We start from the raw sequence: 17,982 nt of genomic DNA on the forward strand, positions 1-17,982 counted from the left end.
TATTTTGACCTTGAGATGGCAGAGAAAGAAAAGGTAGCAAGGCAAGTACTATATGGTCCGGCTACTACAAAGATACAACACAGAACTGAAAGTGAGAACAGCGATGGAACAATTAATAGACTCTCCTTCTGGCCCTGCATCTGCTGCAAATGCTGCTGTGCCTCATTTACTGTGCTGCTTAAAGATGTTAAGGCAGAGCAGAAGGAAGAAGAGGAAAATAACTGAAGGAAAAAGAATAGGAATATGCAGATGAAAGGAAATTCATAATGATGAAGCAGGAGAGGAGGAAGAAATGGAACAGCATGTGAAAGAAACATCATTGGGGCAATTTTTAATTTTTTTTTTCTTTTAAAGAAGTGTGACCAAAGGACAGAATTTTACATGCAGTTATTTTCCTGAAGGCTGTCAGCAGAACTTCTGCCTTAGCCAGAGCTAAGCACTGCATTCTACAGCCCAGGCCTGTGTTTGTTAGCTTGAGCCTTCTCCAGCTCCTCTCATCTCTAGGATGACCACGTGGCTATTAGGCAGGGCTATAGTTTACTCATATTACAATTAAACTACAGGAAAGCATGTAAGCATGCAAGGGAAGTGATGGTCTAGCTGCTACACAACTGCAGTCACAGAACAACGCACAACCCCCCCTCGAGTTCAATCTTGTGCCATCAACCACGTTTCACATATTTAGAAGCATGTAAATAGGTTTAAATCGCATCCACACCCCCCACACCCCCTCCCCCCCCCTTTCTCTGGACGCGTGAAGCCCGAAAAACCACGAGCTACACAAAAGCAAGACCAAAACCCCAGGCGAAGGGGCGTTTATCCTGAACGGAGAGCGAAAGGCAGCGGCCCCGCAGCCGGGCTGCCCGCTGTCCCTCTGCGCTCCCCCGGAGCAGCGCTCCCGGAGCTCTCCTGCAGCCCAGGGACCGCGACCTGGCACGGTACAACACCGCAACACCCGCCGAACGCCGCCCCACGACGGGGCAAGCGAGGGCTCCGCACCACGCAGGGCTGCAGGCTCTCGGCTCCGTCCTGGCTAAGCCCGGCTTTTCCCAGCGCTGCTTCCCCGGCCCCGGCTGCTCTCAGGAGCTGCCCCGGAGGTTCCAGCTCACACTCAGCTCTGCGGACACCACGCGTACCGGCAAGGAAAACATCTGTAGGTACTTACATGCAAGATGAAAATTAACTGCGCTTTAGGCATACTTTGAAAGAAACAAAGAATAACCCTGTGTGACACACTGTTCCCGAAAATCATTCACCTCACTCACAAAAATACTTTGTACTTACAGCATTTAACACCTCTAGCAAAGAGTTGCTGCAATCAAATTCTTTGTTAGTAACAATTCGGTTAACCAGTTACAGCATTAATCAGTCCAAAGCTGACTATCAGGGATGTTTCAAAGAGAGCATACTAAACAACACGGGGGAAAAAAAAGCCAAATAATACTGTAGCTATTAGATTTTAGTTGATAAAAAACCAAAACCAACTTAATAAATTATTCACTGCAGAAACAAAACAATTTCAACAAATTTTCTTCAATAAACACAGTAATTCAAATGTCAGCCATGTATCTTTTAATTAGCTTTTTCAAGACTTACCTATGTTTTTCTAATTCATTGTGTGATGACCTATTAAAAAGAAAAAAGAAATATTAGAGAAAGGATAAATAAACTAAGATTTAGAATATTTAAAAGCCAATACCTGCATAAGTTGCTAAAGAGTTCTCTAAAATACGTATTTACCATGGATTATGAAACAGCTTTTCTATTAAATTGGTTCACTTTTAGATTCTTCAGGGTATCAACTTAATTTCCATGAGTAAACTGTAGGTTTGGGGGGAATTATAATATATTTGCATTTATTAGCGTTCAATACATTCAGAGACAGAAATGAACACTAAGAACTGAGCAGGTTAGTAATAAAAACAGCCCACAAGAATTTTGTCTGCAAAAAGAAATTATGAAGGGGCAAGAAAGTGTTTGTATATCTAAATAGTAACAGGCAAGAGCAAAAAGCACCCAAAAAGCCAGCTTTCAAGCCCATGGAAAAGCAGAAAGAAAAAGCAGCAGAAAGAAAAAGCAGCAGCTAATCACTGCTTTTGTTGTTGTTGACATCTTAATGGCAACAAAAGAGGAATCCTCTTAATTCTTCTCAGTCTACAAACAGAAAATAAAACCCAAAAAATCATAGTCCCTGTACTGACCACAGCAGTATGTCATCCTCTTCCAATCTACTTGGATTAGAGAATCTTTTCCCTTCTCCAACTAATGCCTCGGGTTTTTTGCCATTAGAAGGCAGCCCTAAATTCTTGGAGGAATTTTTTTTTTTAACTGAAAAAAAATCAGCTAAAAATATTCATTTTATTTATTTACACAGCTCAGATTAAAAACATTCCTAAAATGAAGTTACTGCCGCCGCTTCAGAACCAGCAATTTTCCATACTTTCAGTTTTGTCCCACTGAAAACATGCCCAGCACATAAGGATCAAAAGATGCAGAGGCGGTGGCAGCTTTTTAGGGCTGGCAGATTATGTCAGAGCAGCTCTGCTGGAGCCTGCTGCAACCCCAGCCTGCAGCTGGGCACGGAGTGCAGAGTGAGGTGCCTTTGTGGAGGGCAAGTGCATGGTCCCTCCAGGGAGCAGTGACACCCCAGGGGCATTAGGGAGCCTTCCAGCACAGCTCTCCTGCCTGTCCCTGCACACACCCGAGCTGCTGTACCTGGTGACTGATGGCAGAGCATCACTGCGACCACAGAGAGGGGAAAAAGAAAGCAAAGCTCACACAAGAAACATCCAGTGAACAAACCCATGAGCAATTGATCTCAGGCCAGTGCAGCTCCTGATCCTGCAAGGAACTAAGTGAACTGCCCGTCTGCAGGTAAAACTGAAATGCTTGCAAGGTTCAGCACAGATGCTAATCCACTCTCACCAGAAAGCATCTCAGTATTGGTACCAAGACATCAATTATGTCAACCATTACCTGGCATCTTTTTCTCAAAAGCCTATGTATTCTTTATGTATTTTTTTTACACTTGTTGTGAGTGATCACAACAAAGTGAGCCATGATCAAGTGCTCTTGAGCATTTAAGTGCTCTTGACCAAAGCAGCAACACTATAAATGCTATACACATTTTTTGTGCTGCATTAATAGGGCAAAGTGGACTTGGTCATATCAACAATATCTTAAGAGGATATTGTTTTTACCTTCTACTCCTACTCTCTACATAGAGATCAGACTTTCTCCATGATCATTTCTCCACACCAATGTTCACAAAAATTGACAAAGGCTATGCTAAATCCACCAGTATTTATGAAAACACATGGAAAACAGAAGTTCAGGAGGGAAACCGAACAGTCCCTGAACAGCCTCAACAGGCTGTCAAATGCACTGTTTGTAGGGAACTTTGGAACCAGAGAGGAAATACAGGCTGGCCTGGATTCATTCCTATGACACGAACTCCTTGACATTTCTGGCAATTAGACACAAAGGTGAACATGACCACTCCAACTGGCCCGTTCTGAGCTGCCAGCTCCCAGCAGCTCCAGCGAGCACACACAGGGACAGCATGGGAACCACTGGCAAAGGAATTCAGCCTGCACGGAGTATTGTGCTGGGCTGAGGAAGGATGGCAGTCCTGCATACGGCACACCTACAGGGCACCTGGAGCACGGGAAGGGTGACCCCGGTGTTTGCTGAGGTATGTCCTGCCAGAGCAGCTCTGGAGTGGAACAGCCGTGGGTGCGCCAGCTGCCAAACCCAGCGGCAGCGCCCAGGTGCTCTTGGCAGAGCTCTTGGGGACACAAAAACCTCGGCAGCGTGCAAATGTGGGCACCAGCCACACATTTCAGGTGTCCGTGGGCACCAGCCACATGTTTCAGGAGGTGTCCGGGGCTGACTAACACCTCAAGTACCAGGCCCTAGGCAGAAACCAGAACCAGGAGTCCTGACATTTACTGAGAATTGCTCCATCTACAGAGCAAGTTAAATACCCTATTACAAAGCATGACAGGGGTTTCTTTGGTTGGGTTTGTTTTCAGAAGAGATGAACCTCTCTCGAAATACTGGGTTTTATTTCCTTCACTGTCTACAGCACGCTATATTGCAAGAATATCCATCTCCTGCTGTTTATGAACCTAAAGTGAAGGAAAAAAACTTAAAAGAACTGGTCTCCACACAACCCGGTACCCTGTTTCAAAACTGAGTCTTCTTTTACTTTAGTGAAGATAAGATATAGGTCACAACTAATAAGATATATGTATTTATACGAGAGAGACAGATATTAGACTGTGGTTTGCAGGCAAATGGTTTGTGGAGCCTTTCAAAAATGGCTTCAAGAGAAGCAAGATTTCTGGTGTTTAACTTAGCTTCACTCCACTGAGTTCATATCTCTACAAAAAGCTTGGGGAAGTTGGGAGTAGCAGCCGGGGAGGGGGGCCGGGGGAGGGGGAAGGCAGAAAGGTTCAGATAAAAATAAAGGGGAAAAGCCAACAACAAAAAAAATCTGCAAAATCATAGATTCAGAAGGAAGAAACAATGAACACTGGTGCCTAGACTACACTGTTCGTCTGAGACAGCTCTAATATCCCTTTAGCAAATGCCAAGCAGTTCACTGACTATACATTTTATTTGTGAAGAAATTGTCAAAAGAAGAATTGAAAGAACAAGGAGGAGCCAAGCAAATGCAGCCATTGGTATGCAAGACGCTGTGCTACTTCTCACAGGACACCCCCAGAGCCATCCCCATCAACCACCTTCCTTTCCCAAAACAAGAATTCTTGGATTGTATTGGATTTCAGCTTTTGGTTGATTCAACATTCAGCAGACACACCTAAGAATTTGGACAGGTGCTAACTGAGATGGCAAGACTAACACAGAAGAGGCAAGGGCCCTTCCACATCCGCTGCTGCCAGTTTATGGGTGAGCCAGCAGGATCTGCTCACATGCACACTAGACTGAGATTTCACTGCGCGTGTGATGCACAGCCTGTTTCAGTATTCAGACACCTTCCCTACTCCTCCATCCATCTACCCCTCCAGACGGGGCATCTGCTCAGCAGGAAGCCAGCAGCTCCTGACAGAAGCAGGGATGTGTGGCAATGCTGCTGACATTTACTGCCCTGTGTTAATGGGAGCAGGTCTAGACTGTGACTCACTGATAAGATTCCAGTTGCCAACGCACTCTAAAGCACTATAGGGAGCAAAGCAGGGTAGTTAACCAAGTGCTTGAAACGGTGGCAGCACCCTACTAGTGCCAGGGCTTTCTAGTGCAGGCAGGACTGCCAGGGTGTTCTACAGCCCATGTGCAGGATACAACTCCATCTCAGGTCATGAAGCCATGTGAACTACACTGCCAGCACTTCACCTTTTGTCCAGGCCAAAAGAGTATGAACAAACAGAACAAGAAGCTTTACAAGGTGCTACACCTTAAGTGTCTGCATCCAGTTCCCACTTCCAGAAGTGCAGGTGTCCAAAAGCACAAAGCTTACACCTGCAGTCTTGTGTGAATGTGACTGCTGTGCAGCTTTTCATTGAAAGGATACAGATTCACTTCCAGGAAATTCCTTGTCCACATAACTAACCTGCTGTGGAATGAACCTGAAACTACTACCATTCATCCCACAAAGCACAGATAAACCTGAACATAAGCACACGTTCTCCCTATCATTCACTGCTTCTCGGTCATTGGTTTTTCCCCAACTGTTTCAAATTGGACACATTGCTTACAGCCTGTCAAAGAAACATCCTGCACAGAATTAATCCACTAAAAATTAATTTTGCATTCCCCTCATAGCAAAATTTAACCAGTTCTGCAGATTCAGCTGGAATCTGGGAACCAGGCATACTGGCACAGCCTTGATGCAGAGTTCTGGCTCTGGGATCACATTCAAGTTGGTGCTGCCACATGTTTGCAGTGGCCAGGTCTGAACGTGCTTCTAATACAGGGGCAATTTGTTTTCTTCAATTGCACAAGCAGTGCAGCTCCCAAACATCACAGACCTGCTGCACTTCTCCAGGGGGACAGGTTTCTTGGTGAGATCTGTTATATTGGGAATAAAATGCATTTATTTTGAAACCAAATGTGGCAATATCAATTGCTGTTCTAGCTTTAAGAACGCAGACTGAGAAAGATCTATCAAATTCAGAAATCCAGGTGAAAATTCTGAGGAGCTGTGTCTGCACAGTCTTCTTTGCAGTGTTTTATTCTTGGCCTCTCACAAAAAAGAAAAAAAAAAAGGAAAAAGAAATATAAAGGAAAAATAAAACAAAGATCAGGCCCCAATCCCTAAGCTGCTTAGTGTGGGCATAGAAAAACATCTGCAGTGAGCAAGGGGCTCGTTCTGCGGGCCACAGGTTCACCCTCGCCATGAGCCAACATCAACAGAGGAATTTGGACATTAGGCACTGTTTTTATTTGAAAATCCAAATGCTGCTTTCATCTTTTTCTGCATATAACCCTTTGCCAGAACACAGCACGAAGTACATGTCTATTTATGTAACATATGAGCAAAAATATTAATTAATTAACAGACACAGAAGATATATTTATAAACCGGCATTTATTTTGCTCCCTCCCCTTCAATAAACCAGTTCCTAAATTAACAGGCCAAACACACTGCACCACCGACATTCAATTCCTTTCTCTGAAAGTAAATTTAACTGTGACCTCAGTAGAGAGGCATCTAACACTAAGATTTTGGTTTTCATTTTACCTTATTTCTGACCCTCTCATGGTGAAGCAGCTGCCTGAGCTCCCTGGTGCATCGGCAGACACATACCTCAAACCCACATGCAGCTCAAGGTACCCAACACCTGGCAAGTGTCACTGCAGCCAGGGCATAAGAAAGCCCAGTCATCTGCAGGATTGCATGTTCCTCTGTCAGAATGCTTTGCCTTGTGAGCAAACGTCACCAAATTTCAGATTTGTGTCGCATTCCTCCTTGGCACATCACAAACATGTCACCTATCCGTTTCTTTGGAGCAAAAACCAAGCTTGACTTTTGAATATTTGCTATTAACATTTCCAAGGTACAACAGCAATAAATCCAGCTGTTTGTTTCATGCCTTTTTTTAATTCTAAGTACACCTTAACAAGAATTATTAGACTCCATGGCACTGATTTAGGAACTACACACAGCCACTGCTCTGCAGAGACATTTATTATACCACAGTCAAGTACCTGATAAGTGTTATTGTAACAAGATGTGACCTAGGTTTACCTCCCTGCAAAAGATAATATTGTGGCTTTCTCTAATCTCCTGCCCTCTTCACAAAACAAGAATCCAGTTTCATTTGCCAGAGGATTTTGGTCAAAATTACTGGGGGAAAACAAGTCTGAATCTCAGCTGAGAACATGGTACGAACAGCAAACCAGAAAGAAAACAAAGCAGTTTGGTTTGTGTGACATGGGAAAGGGCACATCACAGGAAACTGAGACAAAAACATGTAAGATCAAGACATTTTAATGTGCAAGTGAAACAGAAATGGCTAAAAACTGTGTCTGATTGCTACCAGTAATACCGAGAATATTGTTTAACAACAAACTGCTAACAACCACTTTCCAATCTGAGTCAAAGCTAACAGTGGACAAAGCAAAACTGTTAAATTCCTACAGTGGATAGAAAGCTTACAGATTTTGGTTAATTAAATACAATTCTGCTGGTATTTTTCCCTGCACAAATCGAAACCTGCCAAAATGACTTCTCACTCAATTGGAGACAAGAGGCCAGCAGGCTTTTAGCCCAGACCCGAGCATCCTGTCCGAAGGGCTGGCAGCCTCCTGCCCCTTCTCCTGTGGGTTTGGGCCTCGCCAGCCACCCACATGGGATGGAGGTTGGAGGTCTCATCCTACAGCTTCATACAGGGACATCACCTGCACCTCGGCAGAGGAAGGAGGAGTCCATCAGTGCCCTTGCTGAAGCCCAGGGTAGCTGGAATCCATTCCTGCCTGTCGCCCAGCCCGCGGTGCCTGGCCACCCCAGCTGTGCTAGACAGGGTACACTCTTCCCACCACAGGCAAGCACACGGGGGAGAAAACATAGAACAAAGAAGAAAGAGTACAGCACACCAGCCTTCCTCACATCCGACAGTTTTTCTCCTCCTCCCCTCTTTTCTGATTTTCCAAGAAAAAGGAGATGTTTTTCATGCTTTTATATATGTATATCTCATAAGGCATGAAAAAAAAACCAACAACGTATGTGCATATATACATCTCTCACTTTTTAATCTGATCAGATGCTGCAAGCAGCAGGATACAAAAATAGATAATGAAAACAACAATGCCCCTGCAGATTTGAAATGTGCAGTTAGCTGCTCCTTTTCTGCTCCTCCAACCTTAAGTATGTATCTTTAATCCAGAAAAACAATGAAATAATAAGGCACAAATTTCAGACATGTATGCAATCCCCTGTATGCAATCAGATGCCTCCCTGCATCTAATGCTCCAAACCCAATGAGTCTGGAAAATGGTTAAAGTGGAACAAAATGGACAAACACTTTGCTCGATGGTTCGCATCACCCACAACCACTCCAGATCCTCTGAACTTTGGCCAGTCGTCTCCCTCTGTTAATCTTTGAGTTGCTTAGGAAGAATTAACTGTGTTTCCAAAAATTCATTCTAGTCTGGGGCTCAGCCCCTATAGCCTCTAAGCTCCAAATAATAATAAAACAGTGATGCTGGTGTACATCATGCATTTTGCACCGCATATATAAATGTGGGGGTAATTTCTCCCCTGCAAATCTAAGCATGCAGGCAAACATGAGCAGCGATTGCTGGACACAGGTACAAACCCCTTAAGGACAGTACGGAGGTATCCACAGGGCCCTGCTGCTGCCCTTCTGTCCCTGAAGGAACAGGGAGCTGCATTAAAGCAATGTGCCTCTGCTCCCCACACCAGCCAGCAAGCCTGGCACCCGTGCTGAACCAAATCAGCCACTGTCCCGGCAGTGACCGCACTGGAAACTATTCCCTGACAAGGACTATCCTGTCCTGTAACACAGATGACCCATCCCTCATCTCATCACTGCAACTAGAAGAAAGCGTGAGTAAACGCACACATTGCAAGATGGTATTTTTGAAGGTTGCCACTGCTACGGAGTGAGAACCAGATCAAAACGCTAAACAGATAAACAAATACAAATCTGCAGGCAATAAAAAAGCAGGAAGGTAACTGCAAATGGATGTGGGTGCCTCAACTTTAGTAACAGTAGCAAATCTGTAACCAGAAATCTTTTAATTCTGCTGTATTCGATAGATTACAAATCCTCTCCTAAAAACTCCTGAAAGCAGCTTACAATTCAGACAAATAACCATTTTGCAGTGGATGACAAGAGCCCTAAGAACGGAAACGATGGAATAATAGCTCTGTAAGTAACACATATTTTTGAATGCAAGAGACAGACAAGAAATCTGTACAATTCAAGGAACAATTTACAGCTGGAAAACTTATGAAATCTGTTTCGAATTCTTTCAAAGGCAGTGAGCATACTTTATATGAAAATAATTAAAAATCTTAAGGAGTAAAGTGTCTCAGGACACAAGACACTCCTCCCACTCCTGATGGCTTTCTTCTTTGAAATGAACTGACCGTCTTCTCATGCTCCATAATAAGACAAAGAATTCAACTAAAACTAAAAACAAAGTAGGAGTACTGCAATGAACAGCCCCCAAAATGGTTGCCTTGTTTGGAGCAGGGGCACCGGGGCACAATTTGCTCCCCCTCAATAATCTTCGAGGCACACTGCCCAGCCGCAGCAGGCACCACCAGGGTACTCAGAAGCTCGTGGTTTTGCTCAGGGAGGGAGCTCGTCAGCTTTTGATTTCGTTTTGCACCTCCGGCGCTCCACGAGCAGCGCCTGGCCATCTACCGGGCACCTCCCGACCCGGCCGCAGGATGCCCGCTGGAGCAGGGACAGCGGGCCTGCCGACACTCACTGCTCCTTTGGAAAACAAGTCACGTGCAACGCAAGTTCATTTTAGGCTATTCTACGGGAGCCACCATCCAGCGTGACCGTGCAGAGCGGAGCCTGCGCTGGGGAGAGCATCGCTGCCCCGGGACGAAGCAGGCCCAGCAGGGCACGGTCCTCGGTCCCCTCCGGAGCAGCCCGGGAAGAGCAGGGCAGGCAGAGCGGAGCAGGGGCCGGCAGCGTCCCCGTCAGACAGCCGGCCTCCCGCACGTACACAGCCGCTGCCCGAGCAGCAAACAAAGCTGCAGAGCCTGCGCACAGCAGCGCTCGGCTCGTGCCATCGCAGCGCAGGTAGCGGCTGCGGGGCAACAACAAACCCGAGCGGCGGAGGGGCGATAACCGGGACGAACGACGACCGAGCCGCGCACCCCGGCCGATCTGCGTGCGGCGCCCGGGCGGAAGGGCTGGCGAGCAGGCGCTGCAGCACAGCCCGCGGCGAGGTCAAGCTCGCTCCGGCACCTCGTCAGCCCGCAGCTCCCGGAGAGGCCGGGGGCGGGCGGAGTGTCCCCCCCCGGCGCCCCGCACACGCTCCCCGCCCCGGAGCCCAGCGCGCCGCAACCGGAGGCTGCATCTGCTCGGGCTGCCATGGGGGAGGCGGCCGGCTCGCCGCCTGCGGTTTATAAATGAATGCCGGGGGGGGGGGGGGGAATTAGGTGCCGTGCAAAGAGAAATTTGGGTGGCGATTATGGTGTTAGGGTCCGCAGCGAAAGCCGCTGTCAGCGAGCGCGGAGCAGAAGGAGCGATGAGGGCGGATGGGTCTGAAGTGCAGTGAGTACTAAGGAGATGGTGTACGCGTGGCAGTGTTTATATGAGAGATCAAAACAGAGCCAAGCCCATCCAGGGGAAAAATGGCGACTACCGGGATGGGGAAAACTGAGACACTGGATTAGTTATTATTTTTCATAAATGTATGCACTGCACGTAAGCTAGACACATTGGAAAAGCTGACGATTCATTCTGAAAAAGCGGTGCGTCTATTACCTGTTATTCTGGGATTTTCTGGCCATGGTGCCTGCCTTTGTTTTCTTTCTGGAATAGTCACTATCGAAGGGTAACACTGATGCATAGCCATGTTCTGCTTCTAGGGACAAAGTCAGCATTAGTGGCAATATATTTTTTCCATGCAATTTTTTCCTCCTTTGCAGGAACGCTAGGGTAAAGAACAGAATTTTTTCCGGTTGATTCCTTTGTATTTTATTCTGGCATCTCTTAAAAAAGCGAGACAAAAAAGACCCATAACTCGGTAAACCAAAGGGGAAAAAAAAAACAAAACAACACCGAAGTGTCGAAATTAGGAGGATTATTGGAGTGGACATTAAAAACGAGGCGGATCATGCAAACCCTTGTCACGCTGCGCTGGGGGAGGGGAGCTGCCATACAATCACCGACTGCCACACACGGAGCGGCGAGAGGGATCCTGAGCGCTGCCACACGCACCGTCCCCATGCAGGGCGGCACAAACAACCCCCTTCTGGCTCGCTTGGGGTGGGAGGGTTAGAGATTTTAAAAAGCCAAGATCCGAGCAGCGATGCTCCCCCAGCGCGGCGCCGCTGGCGCAGCTCGGGTCCCCCCCGGGCAGGTGCGGGCTCGGGGCCGCTGCCCCGGCCCGGCCGCCGTACAACAAAGGCCGAGAGCGGCTGGGAGCGCCTGCGGGTGCCTGACCGACTGCCCGCCTGCGCCCTGTACCTCGGTCTCTTCGCTCCAAGTACTCGGCCGCTTCCAGGAGGATTAACAGGGAGTTCAATTCCATGGCTGCCCGTCCCGAGCCCCCCGCGCAGAGTTCACGCGCGGGGACTCCCGAGCCCCCGGTTTTAAGGCACCTACATTTGACACACAGCGGACGGGCAGCCCGCGCAGCCAGTGGCGAGCGGCGCACGGGCGCTGGGCGGGACGCACGGCGGCGGCCGGGCCAATCGGCGGCCAGAGCCCCCCCTCCCGTCGGGGCAGGGGATGTTGACAGATCCCCGCCGCCCGCGCCCATTGGCTGCCCGTGTAGTAACAATTTAGAAGCCGAAGCTTAGCAACAGCACGTGGTGGCCCGGCCCCCTCGCGCGCTCATTGGCCGGTTACTTGCATGTTAAGAAGGCAGCGGCAGCCCATTGGTGCGTGGGGCGTCATGCAAATGAGGGCGGAGAAGGGGGCCAATGGGGCGGGAGGCGCGTGCCTCGCGGCGGGAGGCGGGGAGCGAGGTGCGGGCAGCCAATGGGCGGGGAGGGGGCGTGGCGTTGCCGTGAGGAAGAGGTAGGCGGGGGCGGGGCCCCATGGGGCTCCGCCCCCTCACACGCGCCGTGTGGGAGGCGCTGAGCGGGCACGGGGAAGCGTGAGGGAAAACGGGAAAAAGGGACTGTGTGGCGGCGGAGCAGCCCCAGAGGGACAGTATGGCAGGAAGGGAACGGGAGCGAAAAAGACGATACAAACGGGACGCCGGAGAGGTTGTCAAGATGTGCCTGGCACGTGCGCCAGTGACCCCTTGCGGTGCTCGGGCGAGAGAGGAAGACGGCAGCGCTGTAAAAACGCGCACAGGGGTGTAAGAGAAGAGCTGAACTCTGCACAATGGCCTAACCTGCTGAAAAAGAAGCAGTGGAAAACTCTCAGAAATGCAGCCAGAGTTCATGTCAGCCTTGCAGCCCTTGCCAGCACACTGAGCTGCCTTTCGTCATCTGGATACACAGAAGCCGTGTACCAGAATAGCCTGGCTCCCGCGCACAGGCTGAGCAGGAAGAGCTCAGCACCTTTCCTGTCCACACCATCCTATTTGCACTGCTAACTCTGCAGCCTTATCTCAGATAACTGCTGCACAGCTGCTGCCTAAAACTGGTTGGTTTTAACACGAGCAAGTGTAGTTTTAAAATAGGCATATTTTAAGCTGTGCTGTGATCACACATTGGTACATCTTCAGACCAAAAGTGCTGAAGCCTGTAAGCAATCCTCCTGCAGGATTGCACTTGGGCACACAATTGGTCCCACTGGTCTTAATTGAACTGTTTAGTAAGTGCTATCCAGCATACAGGATGGATGCAGAATGTTGTCCTGTGTGTTTATTTCTTGGCAAAAGATATCAGCCAGAGTTTCCTTTTAAAAGGATAAGAACAATTCAGATTAAAACAAGGATCATGGTTTACTGTTTTTACAGCATTGTAGTAAAGCCACATATACATTATTCCTGATCTTGTATTAGTCTGCATCTTGTTGCCCCAGATGCACAAGTGTAATGTGGCTCTTGAATATTGCTGAAATACAGATCACATTTTACTACCATTTGGTCCAGGGATAAGAGAAAATATGAGGCAATGAAGAAAGCATCATTGTGATTGTAGTTAAAGAGAATTTTCTATCTGTTTGGGAAAAGTCTGACTGTGAATTACAAGGCAGAAGGGAATTTGGTGCATAGATTGCAGAGGTAAAAAAATGCTGTAACATTTTCCACTTGCTGCTTGAACTGTTGAAATCCTGCTGCATGTGGGTGAGACAGTACAGTTTTTACTGTAAACCCATTGAACCTTACAGCAGTTTTGCTGTTAACTGGAAGTAGGTTTAGACACTATTTGACATTGCCTTTTGTTATGAAACAGCATGAAACCACATATGCACAGGTCTGCTTTGTCCACACAGGAAAGAAAGTTCCCTTTGCCTGACCACAGTGGTAGGGCACTTAGTGAGGAAGATGCAAAGATGCACAGATAAGGCATGGTTGTTTTCTACTGCATCCACAGCAGTACCTTGGATCTTCAGAACACCTATACCTATATTTGAGTACCTATATTTGTAGATTAGTGTACATGTCTAAATGATCTTAAACTGTTTTGTACATATGCTGTGGAATCAGTCATACATCCAGAAAGGCAGATGAATGTGCTGGGTATGTAAGGCTTGTGTGAAAAACCAGGATTCAGGTATGGATTTACTGAGGCTCTGAATGCCAAAAGCTCTGCCCCACCAAGCCATAAGCACACCATTTTACCTGGAAAAAAAACCTCTGGAAACACAGGGGTATGACAAACGCTGCACAAGACAGTGCTTCAGGGAGGTACACAGCTGGAGATGAGCACCCTGCCAAGCACTGCCCTCACCAAACACTCCTTGGAGCTTGGACTGATCAGACTGCTGAAGCCACCCTCAGACTCCCCTGCACTCCCTGGTACCCAAACTCAGCATCTCTGACCACTCCTGAGGTAAAAACCATTTCTCTCTCTGCTTTCAAATGTGGACAGAAGTACTTGGAAGACAGTTGTTTTAAGGAGATGGAGCACAATTTCACATTGATATTGGCATTTTCCAGGGCCTTCTGCCTCTGCACTTCCCTGCGTGGAAAGGCTGCTTTGGTAAGTGAGGAACCACTGAAGCAAGCTGGACAATGTTTAGGAGAGTACTGTACAAAACAGGGGCCAGTGCCTTCACAAAAGGCACCTGATCTCTGATCCCGGTGGCTCTCGGCCCCAGGAACCATAAACTGTATTTGTCTGCTGGAACAGAAAGCATGTATGTAACCCCACACACTCACATAGCCTCTGCTGATGAAATCCAGGGTAAATCCACACACATTTGGGAAGGACAGGGCTGGCCTAATACCACTGACACACATTTACCCATAGTTGCATTAAAGAAGCAACACAGCAACAACATGTTAGTGCTGAGAAATTTTATCAAGATTATTTCTCCTAGGGGTGAACTAAACTGAGTCCTTCTCAGGAGTCACCATAAAAGTTTTAAAAATACCTAGAAGGAATCATTCTGGATCTGGTTTTATGTGTGCCAGGGAACCAGGACTAGTTTTGGTGGTGTCAGCGTGGGTGCAGAGGTGTAAAATGGGTGTGAAAGAAGATCAACCAAATTACTTTAAGAACTGAAGGACAGGCTCTAAGATAGATGTGTGCTTGAAGGCTTTGCAGATTTGCGTCTCTAAATAGCTTTCTTCCATTTCTAAGAGCAAGCAACAGGAACAGCTGAATGCTAAAGAAACAGCTGGCCTTCAGTGATAAGGGGTAGCTGTCACTTCATGGTGAAGTTTGAAAAACTTTATATTTAGAAGCAGAAGGGAGAGCCATCAGCAGCCACACCCTAAAACCTGAAATGTTTTGCAGTTTCTTTGCTGCCTGCACTTAGTGATTGGAATGGTATTATTTACAATTTTATATGTTACAGTGTCTTTCTTTTCCAAAATCCATCCTGTGGCATGACTTGGCATGTAAGATCAGTGACATCAGAAGTGTTGACTGTCCCAAGCTGAGGTAAGGGCAGAGATCTGAAGCTGATGATCAATAATTCAAGAAGTTTCATTCACTATTTCTCATGTATTGCCTTAAAGAAATAATTAGGCCTACCTTGCTTTTCAGATTTGGCTCATTGTATCTACTGCATGCTTCTTTATCTTTTAAAATTCCATACTACATCATATCCCTGTGTCCAGAGATAAGCTTTTCACTGTGCCTTGGACTCCATCCCTCTGCTTCCTTGGGTGTTGCAAGGTTTAAGTAATTAGCAAAGACTAACTCGTCTGCCCACACAGGAAGGGATCTGTACTCAGAGCTGGCACTGACAAGTTTCATCTCCCTGACTCAGTATCTCGAATTCCATTTAATTCCTCATCTTACCTGTGATTCAGATCATGAACTCTGTTTCCTAGGTACAGAAACCAAAACACCTGAAAGCTGAAGGTGGAAGTTTTGGAAGAAGTTTCAAAAGTAACAGTTTTGTCAGTGCCCAAGCCCAGTTTGAGACGCTGATTCTATTTACTCTGCCAAGTAAAGCAGTTCTCCATCCCTGATCTCAAATGGCAGGTGTCACTGCATCTGCTTGGCCCTTTATCTAGACTGCTACTGGTGCACATGTGGCTTTTAGTCATCACTTTATTTTATGTGTGGTTTGCTTTTAGTTTGGGGTGGTTTCTCTAAGTTCAAAGTGCCTGAAGGTGGGTGGCAGCCCATCAGAGAGCTGCTTTCAGACCTTAAAGCTGAAGTTACATGACATGAAGGTATGTGAGGTGGTGGGATAAATGAGTTGCTGCTGCAGTGTTGAGAGACTATGTATTGTGGAGGAGTAATGTCTGTGCAATGTCACCCCATGAGCTTTCTGGGCTGGTCCTTGACCTGTCATACCCCTTGAGCTGCTTCCAGGTGTTGCCTTGGAGAAGAGCCTTGTCCAAGGATCACAACAACCAATAGTATGGATACTGTGGATTCCTGTGGACCTGAGTGGCTTGCATGCATTTAGTGGGCTCTCTTTGTGAAGATCCCTAGCTCAGCTTGCTGCCTGGCCTTGACCAGTTGTTTTCTGCACTGTTTTAATCACCCAAAGCAATTGAATCCCAAAGCAATTGAATTTTTCCTGATTTTCCTTGAGATTTAGCAAGAGTTTTTGTAATGCTATAGTACAGACATGCTTGAAAGCTAAATCTAAGAAGAAAAAAGTACTTCAAACTGAGTGCCAGTCTCTTGTAATGTTCTTTTTATGTTAATTGCTGTTATTATGAAAGACAACATTTGTTTCTTAGTGTTCTTGAGAGTTTGGCTGCAGGGATCTCGCATGCCCCTCACTACCAGCGCTCCCTGGCCAGTGAGATGTGCAGAGCCCTGACACCAGGACCTGCAGCCATTCCTGTGAGCAGGCATGAAACTATTCTTAACTGATTGAAGAGAAGCATAGATTGAAAAGCTTGAGAGACACTACTTTACTCCATCATCCTGCTCTGCCTAAACTGTGCCTGGCATTTTTAAATAACATCATCCCAAAAATTCCCTCTGACACTGCCACACTTAAAGTGCTTTACAGAAGGCAGTGGTATTGCTGCTTTCATTTTAAAATAAATGAGGCAGGGGCAAAACAACTGGCCACTACCACTAAGCAAAGGCAGGGTAAAGGTTAGGAGGATGGCTGGGCATCCCAGCACCCAGTGTGGCTTGTATGGCATTATGATATACTGCAGAGTAAGGATTTGTTATGTTATTTCAAATCTGAATCTCAGAGATGTCAGGGCCTTACTACATTCCCTTGGTGTAGGAAAAAGGCTTTGTATTGCATTAAGCTTCCACAAAATATATGGACTAGTGCCTTGCAAAGAGACTTTGAAGAAATCATGGCTCAGACCCACTTTGTTAGAGTGCTTTTTGGGGGGCATGGGCATCTTCTGAGGCCACTGCTTAAACGAGCTGGCAAATTAAACATTTCTCCTTTAGCTGATAAAATCAGGCCTTCTTGCTGGGTGACTTTGACACAAGCACATCATATAGAAGTAAAAGAATATTCTACCTTGCTGTCATCATCTTCTAAGCTGCCTTGATGCTTTGCACCCTGCTGCAGTCCAGGACAGACAGAGAAACAGAGCAGGGTTGTGCATTTGTGGCACTAAACGGAGCTGAAACCAGCCTGCCTTTAGCAAACAGAATGTTCACTAAAGGAGGGAGGGAACTGTGAGCCATATGAATAAAATCAGGCAGTGGTAACACAGTCTCAATTACAGCTATCCTCTGAATGTATAAAAGTAGCATTTTCTTTCCCAAGATACCTCTGTCCTGTTTATCTGTCAGTTGTGTCTTCTGAGTTTATGGGAAGAAGCTCCAGTGAATTTTTATTGGTTTTTGTTGTGAAAAACCATCCAGATATGGAAGAATCAGTTAATCCATTCAATGAAGACCAACAAAGTAGTTAGCAGCCATTCATTTATAGCATATTTGCTACAGAGGAAGAACCAAGAAAGAGAAGGTTATATTTACAAATTTAAGCCTGGAGATTTCTCACCTGGTTGCTTGGACATGCAAAATCTACTGAGTTTTAATCTGAATCAGCTAATGAAATGAGAAGGAAATTAGAGCTGTACCTGCAATGTCTTTCCATAAACCCATTCTCCAGGAACCAAGTGTGTGCATACCTATATGGGAGAACAGGTTTTATCAGAGGACAGCTATCTGTAACATATTAATAGGGCTGCAGCAATTATGTATGCAAATTGTTGAGTTCTGTTCCCAGTAGGGAAAAAATAATACCTAATGTGGCTGATGCAAATCTGCTGCCAGCCATAGGATTCTAT

At 46.6% G+C, this 17,982-nt stretch overlaps 1 protein-coding gene across 3 annotated transcripts in view; it reads right to left on the reverse strand.

The window, feature by feature from the left end:
- Positions 1 to 11,821, reverse strand: part of MXD4 (MAX dimerization protein 4) — a 35,585-nt gene extending 23,764 nt beyond the window's left edge. The window contains exons 1-3 of one of the 3 annotated variants that reach the window (XM_062492630.1): positions 11,646 to 11,821; positions 10,941 to 11,037; positions 1,597 to 1,626 (exon numbers count right to left, since the gene is read on the reverse strand). In XM_062492630.1, coding sequence (XP_062348614.1) covers positions 1,597 to 1,626; positions 10,941 to 11,037; positions 11,646 to 11,709 — 191 coding nt within the window. In that variant the 5' untranslated portion in view covers positions 11,710 to 11,821. Of the gene's footprint in view, positions 1 to 1,596; positions 1,627 to 10,940; positions 11,110 to 11,645 lie in introns of all 3 variants that reach the window. The other 2 variants (XM_062492629.1, XM_062492628.1) reach the window with 2 other exon arrangements.
- Positions 11,822 to 17,982: the final 6,161 nt, after the last annotated feature.

Source organism: Cinclus cinclus, chromosome 5 (genome assembly GCF_963662255.1).
Source record: "Cinclus cinclus chromosome 5, bCinCin1.1, whole genome shotgun sequence".
NCBI classification, from domain to species: domain Eukaryota; kingdom Metazoa; phylum Chordata; class Aves; order Passeriformes; family Cinclidae; genus Cinclus; species Cinclus cinclus.